The 14,206-nt window shown below is 36.5% G+C and overlaps 1 protein-coding gene across 1 annotated transcript; it reads left to right on the top strand.

The window, feature by feature from the left end:
- Nucleotides 1-1,158: 1,158 nt before the first annotated feature.
- LOC308609354 (fibronectin type III domain containing protein 3C1-like) lies at nt 1,159-8,287 on the top strand (the record flags this gene model as incomplete). The annotated part of the gene is given in 7 exon segments (XM_081223034.1): nt 1,159-1,227; nt 2,541-2,815; nt 3,173-3,385; nt 3,831-3,997; nt 7,338-7,384; nt 7,388-7,459; nt 7,949-8,287. Coding segments are annotated over 7 exon segments (1,182 nt in total).
- Between the last annotated feature and the right edge of the window lie 5,919 nt (nt 8,288-14,206).

The following is a 14,206-nucleotide window of genomic DNA, read 5'->3' on the forward strand; positions in this document are numbered from 1 at the left end:
TTATAAAGCAGAAACTAACACCATTGTAAAGCAATTATACTCCAGTAAAGACGTTAAAAATAAATACATAAAGAAATAAAAAATAGTGAAGGGAAAGACACATAAGTCAATGGAACAGAATAGAGAACACAGAAATCAACCTACACGAATATGCCTAACTGATTTTTGACAAGATGCAAATAAGTTAAGGATGCCCTTTTCAACAAATTATTTTGGAGAAACTGGATATCTTTAGGCAAAAAAATTAATATCAACATAAACCTCACAAAAAAAGTAACTCAAAATCGACCATAGAAAACTAAAAATTAAAACATAAAACTTTTAGAAAAAAATTACAGGGGGCTTCCCTGGTGGCACAGTGGTTGAGAGTCCGCCTGCCGATGCAGGGGACACGGGTTCGTGCCCCGGTCCAGGAGGATCCCACATGCCGCGGAGCGGCTGGGCCCATAAGCCATGGCCACTGAGCCTGCGCATCTGGAGCCTGTGCTCTGCAACAGGAGAGGCCACAACAGTGAGAGGCCCATGTACCGCAAAAAAAAAAAAAAAAATTACAGGAAGAAATCTTCAGGATTTCCTGAAGCTAGGGAAAGAGTTCTCAAACTTTATATCAAAAGCACAATCCATAAAATGAAAAAATGATTAATTTGAGCTCCACAAACTAAAAAACTTTTACTCTGTATAATACCCTCTAGAGAGGATGAAAAGATAACCTACAGGCTGGGAGGGAATCTTTATAAAACACGTATCTGGCAAAGGACTAATATCTAGAATATATAAAGAATTCTCAAAACTCAGCAGTTTTAAACCCCACAACCTAGGTAGAAAATGAGCAAAATACAATTCACAGAAGAGGATATACAGCTGGCAAGTAAGCACATGAAAAGATTTTCAGCATCATTAGCCATTGGTGAAATGCACGATGAGATATCATGCCCCACTTATCAGAATGGCTAAAATAAGAATTAGTGATAACACTAAATGCTGGCAAAGATATGGAGAAACTGAGTTACTCATACATTTCTGGTGGGAATTACATCCACTCTGGAAAAGAGCAAGGCAGTTTCTTACAAAACTAAACATGCACTTACTATATTCCCAGAATTCTTGGTCACTTATCTCAGAGAAATGAAAACTTATGTCCACAATAAAAACCTGTACATGGATGTTCCTAGCACTTTTATTTATAAGGACCAAAAATTAGAAACAGCTCAGATGTCCTTCAACAAGGTAAATGGTTAAACTAACTGTTAAACTAAACTACCTCCATACCATGGCTAACTATTTGAAAATAAAAAGAATCAAACTATCAATATATGGACTTCCTTCGTGGCACAGTGGTTAAGAATCCGCCTGCCAATGCAGGGGACACAGGTTTGATCGCTGGTCTGGAAAGATCCCACATGCCATGGAGCAACTAAGCCAGTGTGCCACAACTACTGAACCCACATGCCACAACTACTAAGCCCACGCACCTAGAGCCCATGCTCCACAACAAGAGAAGCCACCACAATGAGAAGCCTGTGTACTGCAACGAAGAATAGCCCCCACTAGCCGCAACTAGAGAAAGCCTGCACACAGCAACAAAGACCCAATGCAGTCAAAAATGAATAAATAAATAAATAATTTTTAAAAAAACTATCGATACACACAACAACTTTGATGGATCACAGGAGAATTATGCTGACTGAAAAAAGTCTACCTTAAAAATGCACATACTGCATTATTCCATTTACATAACATTCTGAAATAAAATTATAGTTATGTAGATCAAATTACTGGTTGTCAGGGATTAGCAAAAGGGGGAGGGAGGATGTCACTGTGGCTATAAAAAGTAGCTTGTGATGGAACTTCTATATCTTAACTGGGTTGGTGGTCACTTGAAGCTAAACCTGTGATAAAATCTCATAGAACTAAATACACACACATGAGTGCATGTAAAATTGGTGAAATCTGAATAACGTCGATGGAATATTATCAATGTCCATTTCCTGATTGTAATATCGTACTATAGTTATGCAAAATATTACCTTTGGGGGAAAGTGGGTAAAGGGTACATCTGAATCTACAATGATCTCAAAATAAAAGTTTTTACAAAATCAGTGAAACTTGATGAATGGGTGTGAATTTCAGGCTACCACCAACAGAGATAGCAACTACAAGCTGAAGAAAAGGAAGAAAGTTCGGTGTGGTAAATGAGTTTGGTTTGGGTATATTTTCCTGAAGTGTCCATATTAGCACTTTCACTTACCTTCCCATATTTAGACTCTTTACTTTCCTAAATTTGCAAGCTACAGATTTCTGCGTGCATGTCAGCATCTTAGAACTATATTGTTTCACATTGCAGTATATAAATGTATCAAATCAATGTGCTATATTGCCTTAAACTTACACAATGTTATATGTCAATTATATATCAATTTTTTAAATCCATATTGTTAGAATTTGAGTTTAAGAAAATTTATTTTGCTTTTATGCAAGAAAATGGTTTACACACATAAACAAGGTAATAATGAATCTCTAACAGAGTATACTTTTTTTAGGCTGTAAATATAGTTGGAGTTGGAATGTTTGGAGGAACTGGCAAAGTAACCACACCAGCAACTGTACCAGCAGTAGTAACAGTGCTACAAGAAGTCGAAAACAAAGTTCCTGCCAAGTTGGCATCATCTTGCGTTGCTATTCAATGGGCAGAACCAGATTGCCATGGCTCTGCAATCACTGGATATAACATTGAATATGGAGATAGAAAAATTTTGACTGTTGATAGAGTAACAGAGTGTCTTCTGAAAAATCTACAGCCTGATACCACATACAAGTAAGTTGCTTATATCTTACTTTAGGTAGATGGAAATATTTTTGAGACTTTTGAGCAATTCTACAATACATTTGTATGTTTTATATAACCTACATAATATTTTCTTTGAAATAGACTTCTATTGTTTTAGAAAAATTTGGCATTACTAAGAGCCAGCTTCTTCTCCTCATCAAGAATTGTCAATAGTGATTATCCAAATTCAAGATTTTTGTCTCAGAAATTTGTCTCCAATAAGTAGTATAATATGATGGTTAATATCCGACATAGAGTTACTAGGGGGTTAGCTTAAATGTAGAAATGTATTTTCTTTTCTAAATCTAAATTAATACAGTTTATTTTTTTTCTTCTCATCACTAGAATCAGAATTCAAGCTATCAATCATTATGGACTAAGCCCTTTTAGCCAATTAATAAGAACCAAAACCAAGCCAGTACCACCTGAGCCTCCACAACTTGACTGTGTGATCTATGGGCACCAGAGCCTCAAACTGAAATGGGGTAACACTTCAAGCAAAGGATTACTTTCCAACCTTATAAGCTACAATTTATTAATGGGAGATCGATCGGGCAGGTAAACTATTTTTACTATTTAGCATGTATTATAATAAAAATATTTCAAATTTTCCTATCCTAATCCTATAATCCAAAGTGGTTTCAATGAAACAATAAATGTGAAAGCAGCCCATTAACATGCTAGATATACTTTCTTAAATTCCTACTGATAATTAAGCTCTCTATTTTTGCCTCTTCCAAAACACTTCTTCCTTTATACAAGATAAATTAATACTATGGAATATAGAGTTACCAAAGAAATACAAAAACCTGCACCTTCACATTTTGATATTTACAACCTGATTTTTTTTCTTTTGTGTTTTACCTTTATGGCTTCAAGTTGATTTATTTAGGGCTTACTGTGGTTTTAAAACAAGTTTTAAGTCAGTTATATAGACTTATTTGTATTTGTAGGACCGTTGATTAATAATATTGCTTCCCTCCATCTCTATTCCCACTTCCAGATTTTCTGTCATTTACCATGGACTTTGTCAGACTCACAAGGTACAAAGATTGAGTGAATATACGCAATACAAATTTAAAATCCAGGCATGTAACGAAGCTGGTGAGGGGCTGCTGTCTGGTATCTATACATTCACTACTAGCCAAACCCCACCAGCCACACTTAAAGGTAAGTGTTATAAGCCATGATAATGAAGGTTACATTAATTTAGTTCCAGTAACTCATATGTAAAATTCCACAGTAAGGTTTATTTTAAATATTCAACAACAGAATACCAAAAGTACTTAATTATGGATACAAAGGGAAAGGTAGAATTTAATGATACTCCCAGAATCATAATTTTTTATATTTTAATTTTATTGGCATATAGTTAATTTACAATGTTGGGTTAGTTTCAGGTGTACAGCAAAGTGATTCAGTTATACATATACATATATCCACTCTTTTTTACAATCTTTTCTCATATAGGCTATCACAGAATATTGAGTAGAGTTCCCTGTGCTATACAGTATGTCCTTGTTGGTTAAATCTCTTATGTATGGTAGTGTGTGTGTGTGTGTTCATATCAAGCTCCTGATTTATCCCTTTCCCCCACATTTCCCCTTTGGTATCCATAAGTTTATTTTCAATATCTGTAAGTCTGCTTCTGTTTTGTAAATAAGTTCATTTGTATCTTTTTAAAATTAGATTTCACATATGAGTAATATCTTATGATATTTGTCTTTCTCTGTCTGAATTACTTCACTTAGTATGATAATCTCTAGGTCCATCCATGTTGCTACAAATGGCATTATTTCATACTTTTTTATGGTTGAGTACTATTACATTGTATATGTGTACCACATCTTCTTTATCCACTCCTCTGTCGATAGGCATTTAGGTTGCTTCTATGTCTTGGCTATTGTAAATAGTGCTGCAATGAACATTGGGGTGCATGTATCTTTTTGGATTATGGTTGTCTCTGGATATATGCCCAGGAGTGGGATTGCAGGATCATATGGTAGCTCTATTTTTAGTTTTTTAAGGAAACTCCATACTGTTCTCCATAGTGGCTGTACCAATTACATTCCCACCAACAGTGTAGGAGGGTCCCCTTTTCTCCACACCGTCCCCAGGATTGTTTGTAGACTTGTTGATGATGGCCATTCTGACTGGTGTGAGGTGATACTTCATTGTAGTTTTGATTTGCATTTCTCTGATTATTAGTGATGTTGAGAACCCTTTCGTGTGCTTTTTAGTCATCTGTATGTCTTCTTTGGAGAAATGTCTATTTAGATCTTCTCATTTTTTGATTGGGTTGTATTTTTTGATATCGAGCTGCATGAGCTGTTTGTATATTTTGGAGATTAATCCCTTGTTGGTAGCTTCATTTGCAAATATTTTCTCCCATTCTGTGTGTTGTCTTTTCACTTTGTTTATGGTTTCCTTTGCTGTGCAAAAGCTTTGAAGTTTCATTAGGTCTCATTTGTTTATTTTTGTATTTATTTTCATTACTCTAGGAGGTGGATCAAAAAGGATTTTGCTGCAATTTATGTCAGAGAGTGTTCTGCCTATGTTTTCCTCTAAGAGTTTTATAGTATCCAGTCTTATTTAGGTCTTTAATCCATTTTGAGTTTATTTTTGTGCATGGTATTAGAGAATGTTCTAATTTCATTCTTTTACATGTAGCTGTCCAGGTGCCCAATACCACTTATTGAAGAGACTTTTTCTCCATTATATATTATTGCTTCCTTTGTCATAGATTAGGTGACCATAGGTGCGTGGGTTTATCTCTGGACTTTCTATCTTCTTCCATTGATCTATATTTGTTTTGTGCCAGTACCATACTGTTTTGATTACTGTACCTTTGTTGTATAGTCTGAAGTCAGGGAGACTGATTCCTCCAGCTCCATTTTTCTTTCTCAAGATTGCTTTGGCTATTCGGTGTCTTTTGTGTTTCCATACAAATTGTAAAATTTTTGTTCTAATTCTGTGAAAAATCCTATTGGTAGTTTGATATTGGCATTGAATCTATAGATTACTTTGGGTATTATAGTCATTTTGACAATATTGATTCTTCCCATCCAAGAGTATGGTATATCTCTCCATCTGTTTGTGTCATCTTTGATTTCTTTCATCAGTATCTTATAGTTTTCAGAGTATAGGTCTTTTGTCTCCTAAGTAGGTTTACTCCTAGGTATATTATTCTTTCTGATGTGATAGTAAATGGGATTGTTTCCTTAATTTCTCTTTCTGATCTTTCATCGTTTGTGTATAGAATGCAAGAGACTTCTGTGTATTAATTTTGTATCCTGCAGCCTTACCGAATTCATTGATGATCTCTGGTAGTTTTCTGGGAGAGTCTTTAGTATTTTCAATATATAGTATCATGTCATCGGCAAACAGTGACAGTTTTACTTCTTCAGAATCATATTTTTAAAATATTTTGACATCAACTAATCCAGCCAATCACACTATAACCACTGCCATTTTTAAGAAGAAGAAGTTAAGTCCCCAAAATGATAAGTAACTTAGCTAAATGACACTGTGAACCAGTAGCAGAGCCAAGATTAAAATTGTAGGTGCCTAATTCCCATTGAGGTTTCCCTTCCACTTTGTCATGATATCCATTCTTTGCTATATCCATATCTTCCCAAATGGACTAATACACAAAATTCATCAACTAATAAGCATGATTACACTGATTAAAGCTGAAAAAAGACTACATAAATTTAGTATTAGGTACATATTTGTACATATTTTGTACAAATTTTTAATTTCTTATTTGGTAATTAGTACATAGTTGATAATTTATAAAACTCTGAGTTTACTCTCCTTATAGGAACATTAAAATAAAGTGCTGTATATAATACATAAAGAGGCCAATGTACAGTCAGGAAAGCTCAAGCTTTGAGGCTTTTTTCCTTCCCAGTTGTGAAGTTCAGTTGTTCTAATCCATCCATACATGAGTTCAGGCACTGTTATGAAATGGTTTTCAGTGTAAAGCTAACTGGAAAATATTGCAAGTAAACATGATTTAGACCACAGTAATACCTTGCTCTCTTCCTACATATTTAAGCACCACTATCCTGAAATGTAGAGAGATTAATAACATGAAATAAAGATCCTGCCCTACTTTCCTCACTTAGTTGCTCTGATCTTAAAATAAAATTATTAATGTACATGAAAATTCATCCAAATGTATGATGCACCATATAAATACAATGCAAGAGATTATACCAGTAAGGATTCAACCATAGTAATAAAAGTTGTAATAAGATCTTATTAGAAAAATAAAATATGCATTATTAATTGATAGTTTTAAGTGCTTTAAGTTTTTATTACAAACATTAAGATGACTGGTGGTACAGCAAAAGTCTTTACAATGAGAATTATAAATATATATTGTTTAGATTAAGCCTACATGGGTTGTCTTTTAATGACCATAGAAAATTGTATGAGAGATTTCAATGTTTTCAAGATATCTAGGAAATGTGGAACCCTTTAAACTGAAATTCTGTTTTTCTAGCACCTAAATTACATCAGCTGAATAGCAATACTTGTGAGGTCAAATTTTAGTCTTTGGAGCCAATAAAAGGAGATTCCATAGTTTACAATCTTCAACTCATCAGTGAAAAAGGAACTGACCTGGTAAATTCTTGTAAATTTAGTCTTTGTAATTTATAGTTTTATATTGTGCTGGGGACTGAGCTCTTATCAAAGAGTTCAATATTCTTTTATGATGTTTAAAGTAACTAAATCTTATCCAAAAGTCCTATCTGGTCCTAAAGTTTTATGTGCATAATACTTATTTGGGGACAATTCGCTTATTTATTTAACTTATTACTATTGGATGTAGTATTTTTAGTTTCCCCTGACCACATGTACAACTCATTCCAAACCAAATGGAATTAAAGTTTAACAGTTACAAGTCTTTGCTATTTCTTACACTGAAGAAAATTACCTAAACAGTACTGGGTCCTCAGGATATTAGAGACTGTAACAGTAAACTTTTATTTTTGTTGTGAACATACTTATGCAATGAATGTATTAACTCGTGCTTCCTGTTGTCAAAAACCATACCATATTATTTTTTTTGGTAAGAAAATGTAATTTTAATTTTGACTCTTTTTCATTTAGATCTACAAAGGACTGAACACTTCATTCTCCTTTTCCAACTTTCTCACAAATTCACATTACTGCTTCAAAGTCTGCGCTGGATACCAATATCAGAATTTTGCTAGGATACAAGAGCTCTGGGGACAATATAGCCCCAGTGCTCTTTTCTCAACCTATAAGCAACTGCCAGGGCCTGGCAAAGGCAGCAGAGGAAAGGAGGGAATCAACCCTAGTGAAGAGAAAAATGAAAAACCCAAGATAGAGATGAGTGATAATACCTTTGTTCTGATCCTTGTGATAGGATTTGAACTAGTTGCCATTCTATGTGCTGTTGCAATTCAATACTTCCTAATCAACTAATCTATTTTTATGCATTTTTAACTTTTTAGGAAGTTCTAAAACAAATTACATCAAATATAGAAATTGCTAGATGCATCTCAATTCTTAAGAGTAAATCTTATTGGGTAGAAATCCCTAAAAACATTTACCTGACATCAAAAGAACTGCCTTGCCTTCAAGAAATTCATTGTGACAGTAGAAGAGATTAGAAAATAGGTATATTTTAAATTTGAGAATTTTAGCAACACTCCCACTATTATGTAAAACTATCTAAAACCTCTCATGAAAACTATTCCCTGCCTTCATTTTTCAAATGAGTATTTTGCAGAGTTTTAAGAATTATGGGAGGATAACAGCATTTTGGAATTTTATTCAGGACAAAATGGTAAAAATTACCACTACATGTCTACACGTCAACTTACATGAAATAATAAAAAAGTATCTACCAACCTTATGAACTGTAATTTTTTCAGGGTAACATATTCAGCTGTTTGGCTTGTTCCCTGATAATTACTTTGATAGTGGGGAAATAGTAACTTACAGCACTTTGGGAGTAGAAGTGGGGAAGTAGAAAGCCATTTTATACCATTCTAAACTCTTTAAAATACACCCAGTGTTGGTTACTCTCTAATTGGAATAATTAAACATTACACATATGATTATTCATATTATACATGGAATATTAAAATGATTTATTCTCAAAATTGATGTGTTTACATCCATTTCTAGTTACAGGTGAAGCATCTCTCTCTACTCTCACAATCTCTCTCTCAGGAGCTGTTTCAGCAATCTTGCAAAGGAGATGTTACCCATCCAAAGACTTTTTCTTACTTTTATTGAAAATGTTTAAATATTATCTCTAGGGACTTCCCTGGTGGTGCAGTTGTTAAGACTTCACGTTCCCAATGCAAGGGGCCCAGATTTGATCCCTGGCCAGGGAACTAGAGCCCTGGGAGCACTAGAGCCCTGCATGCGGCACATGCATGCCGCAGCTAAGAGTTCACATGCCACAAATAAAGAGCCCGTGTGCTGCAACAAAGGAGCCCACATGCCGCAACTAAGGAGCAGGTGAGTCACAACTAAGGAGCCCGCCTGCCGCAACTAAAACCCAGTGCAACCAAATAAATAAATATTTTTTAAAGAAGGCTATTATTAATAAATAAATAAATATTATTTCTATCTCAGAGTTTGCTCTTTGTGTTTCAAAAATGAAAATCATAAATTTGAGACAAAAGTGTCATTTTAATGTGGGCTAATTTTGGTGTATCCAATGACATTACCTTTCATTGTGTATTGCACTGATATGTGGTATGTTACAGAATATTTACTTTGTTGGTTGCTGTTCAATTTAGAGCTTGACATGTGGTTTAAATATAAAAAGCATAAAACAGTTGTCTTCAAAAGTAAATTGTGGTACAATATTAATCCACATTCTACAAAGGATATTCCCTTCATTTGAATTTTAATTAGAGAATACTAAAACTGAAAATTTTAATGTAATAAGTTGTTATATATCGACTTTTTTACCACACATATATTTTAAAACCTGTTTAAAAAATATATCTTATCACTTTTTCTTTGCCTACAAGCAAACATTTCATTAAAATTTTACCTAGCAGAAAACATTTTAAAGATGTATTAAAAATCTTACCTCTTTAGTAATTTGCTTTCAAAGGAAAATGGAAAATTCAATTTAAAATGTCTTTTGAGATTGATAATTAGACTGAATATATTTTAATCTGCTAAAAGTAAATGTTTTGCAACTTGTATATTTCATATATCTACATTCATCAAACTAATGTAGAACCTACAATTTACACTTATTAAAGTATAACTATCATAAGAAACATTTTTAAATACCAATAAAAATAACAAAAATTATTCACCTGCTATTTTTGAAATGGGATTTGTGCAAGTTTATTTATTTGGAATAATTATCCCTTTGATATTACATGTTTATCTCCTCCCAAAGAAACTAGAAAAATTAAAACCAGTTCAAGATGTCTTTAATTGACTAAGACTTTATTTTATGAATCTTGTTTCTGACTTCTTTCTAATTCTAGGGCACTGTATATTTCATGTGGTGAACTGAGTATCAGAAGACTAAGGTTCTAGTCCCATCTCTGCTACTAACAAATTGTGTGATCTTAAGAAAATCCTTTCCCCTCTGTAGGCATGAATTGTGTAAAATAATAATAAATAAATCTTACAAGATAGATGACCTTTAAAGTTCTTTTCACATCTAAGAGTCTATCCTGATACATCAACTATAATTCAGGCATACTAAACTCAGGCAGATTAAATCCATAATTCCACACAGATGTAGACAAAGAGCAATCAGGCACAGGTGTGAAGAGCAGTAGACACCTACTAGGTACCATCTTGAGTCAAGTCATTGGAGTCCCTATTATTTCATGGACCCCAGATTTGCCTTGCCTATTTCCTTCTTCTTTCTTCTATAATACTGGAAAACTGAAAAATCTCCATAACATCTCAGCTACTTTCTTATCCATGCAGCAAGCCTATAACTGCTTCTTGATCGTGTAAGAACTATTTACTGCTCACTACATGAAAAAATAGTAGTGTGAACAGATCCTGTCAGGGAATGACTTTCTCCTTAAAACACATAATCACCCAAGATTTGAGCAAAGAAAAGATCATGAAAAGTAATTCTTTGTAGAAATAAGATAATGTCAACAACCAACTCAGATAAACATATTTTCATGCCCCTTGTGGGGTTCCCATATTGACACACATTTGTCCCACAGATTTGCACTGCTTCCCCTTTAATGCATGTGCCAACTTTATATTAAAACCCCCTTTCTGGGTTAACTATAAACAGGCACAACAGATCTTACTGGGGTGATGAAAATGTTCCAAAATTGGATTGAGGTGATAGTTGCATAACTTGGTAAGTTTATTAAAAATCATTGAATTGGGGGGAGGGATAGATTGGGAATTTGGGATTAGTAGATGCAAACTATTATATATAGAATGGATAAACAGCAAGGTCCTACTGTATCACACAGGGGACTATATTCAATATCCTGGGATAAACCATAATGGAAAAGAATATGAAAAAAAGTATATACATATATATAACTGAATCACTTTGATGTATAGCAGAAACTACACAACATTGAAAATCAACTATACTTCAATAAAATAAACTTTTAAAAAAATATTGAACTGTATGCTTAAAATGAGTGAATTTTATATTGTGTAAATTACACCTCATAAAGTTATTTACCAACAACCTTACTACATCACCAGGCTGGCCCCCATGGCCCCAGGCTCCAGGTGGGTTCCCATGGGCCCAAGTTCCTGGGCCACCTTAGTGAAGGAGGGCCCCCACTGACCCAACTGGCAGGCCAGCTCCAACAGCCCCAAGATACAGGCCAAGTCTCGTGGCCCCAGGCTTGCTTCCATGGACCCAGACTCAGGAGTCCAGCATGAGGCCAAGTCCCAAATACTAAGTCTCCAGGCTCATTCCCAGATGCCAGAACTACCTACATTGACTAAGTCACCAAGCCCACTCTAGTGATCCCTGGCACCCAGACAGCTGACATGAACACATGATTCAGGCCTGTCCATGTGGACCCAGAACTTCAACCTACCACCACAGACTGAGGCATCAGGAAGGCCCCTGTGGACCCAAGAATCCTAACCACCTGTTGACCCAAGCACCATACCTACTCACTGGAGGATTCCTGCAGCAAGGTCATGAATGGAAACCATCAGAAGGCCCACACAGAATCTCTAAACAGACTAACTGATGAAGGGCTTTTCCTGACAGAAAGTCTGTAAAGACTGGAAGAGGTCCTTACTTCATCAAAGGCCACAAGATCATGAACAATCAAGAAAACATGACACCACACAGGTAAACTAATAAATCTCCAAAAACTTACCCTAAAGAAATGGATATCTAAGAAATGTTGGACAGAGAATACAGAATAATCCGCAAAGAAATTCAGTGAACTATAAGAAAACACAGAAAACTGAATAGAATTAGGAAAACAATGCATGAACAAAATGAGAAGTTCAACAAATAGAAGAATTCAACAGACAGCTTCAACATAGAAATCAATCAAGCAGAGGAAATAAACAGTGAACCAAAACACAGATCATTTTAAATTATTCAGCCACAGGAGCAAAAAGAAAAAAATAATGAAAAAGAGTGAAGAAAGCCAACATGAACCATGGGAAACCATTCAGAGAAACAATTTATGCATTATTAGAGTCCAAGAAGGAGAAGAGAGGGAGAAAGGGGCACAGAAAGCTTATTTAAATAAATAATGGTTGAGCCATTCCCAAATCTGGAGATAAATTTTGACTTCCAATTTCATGAACCTCATAGATCCCCAAAAAGTTTCAACCCAAAAAGATCTTCTCTAAGACACATTATAAATAAAATGTCCAAAATTAAATACAAAGAGAGAATTTTTAAAGAAACAAGAGAAAAAAAATTCTACACATACAAGGAAAACACCATAAGCCTATAAGGAGATTTCTGAGCAGAAAACCTGCATACCAGGGAACAGTAGGATTTTATATTCAAAGTACCGAAAGAAGAAAACTGCTAACCAAGAATTCTTTACCTGAGGCCAGGAGTGGCCCAGATGGTGGAGTAAGAAGACTTTGGGCTCACCTCCTTCCATGGGCACCCCAAAATTACAACTATTTACAGAACAGTTATCTATGAGAACCAACCAGAAGCCTACCAGAAAGATCTTCTACAACTAAAGATACGAAGAAGTAATCAAAATAAAATGATGGAAGGGAGGAGATGTTCGTATAGTCAAGACCCATATGCTCAGGTAGGGGACCCACAAATGGGAGGATAATCACAATTTCAGAGGTTCTCCACAAGGAACAAGGGGTCTGAGCTCCACATCGGGTTACCCAGCCAAGGAGTCCTGCACTGGGAAGATGAGGCCCCAGAATGTTTGTCTTTGAAGGACAGTGGTGCTTACTTTCAGGATAGCCATAGGGCTGTGGAAAATAGACTCCACTCTTAAAGGGAGCCTACAAAATATCACACATTCAGAAACTCAGAACAGAAGCAGTAATTTGAAAGGAGCACACACACGTGCTGATCTTGGAGACCTTCCAGAGAGGAAGGAGGCAACTGGGACCCACCCTCGGAACACAGATGCTGACACCACCCATTTTGGGGAGCTCATCCCACCATAAGGACACTGGTGCTGGCAAGCACCATTTTGGAATCCTCTATCTAGTTTATTAGTGCTAGAACACCAGCCAGTTGACACAAGTCCTGGGATGTCAAAGGCCAAGTGGCTAGCTGGTTCAGGGATACAGCCCAATTGACCAGCAAGCCAGCTGCCATTGGACCCCCAGAACCCCTAGATGCATAGAACCTGGCCACATCCACCAGTAGGCTAGCACTAGAACCAGGAACCCTGTGGCCCTACAGCAAGCCAATGGACCTGGCACTGCATGCCAGTGGGCCAGCCCTAGCCCCAGGACACAGCCTCACCACAAAGTAGGTGGGCACCAGCCCCAGGACGCCCTGGGCACTGGCACCAGCTAACTGGAGGCCAACACCAACATCAGGAGCCCCAAGCCCCACAGTCAGGGAACCCAGGACCTGACTCCACCCTCCCAGTAGGCTGGCACTAGCCCCAGGACCAGCTCTCACCCACAAGTGGGTGGGCACCAACCCCGGAACATCTTGGGACATGGCACCTCCCACCAGCTTGCTGACTCCAGTACGGGGAACAACACAGCCCTGCAGTGAGCCATGTCAAAGCCCAGGCCCACCCACCAGCAGGCAGGCACCACACCAGGATACCCTGGACCCTTGTCCATCCTACCAGCAGGCAGACACTAGTTCCAGGATCCCTGGCCTCACAGCCAGCCAGCCTGTCACCTGGCCCCACCCACCAGCAGGCCAGCACAAGGACTAGGACTCCCCTGGCT

Source organism: Mesoplodon bidens (genome assembly GCF_964165515.1).
Source record: "Mesoplodon bidens genome assembly, chromosome: X".
In the NCBI taxonomy this organism is placed as follows: domain Eukaryota; kingdom Metazoa; phylum Chordata; class Mammalia; order Artiodactyla; family Ziphiidae; genus Mesoplodon; species Mesoplodon bidens.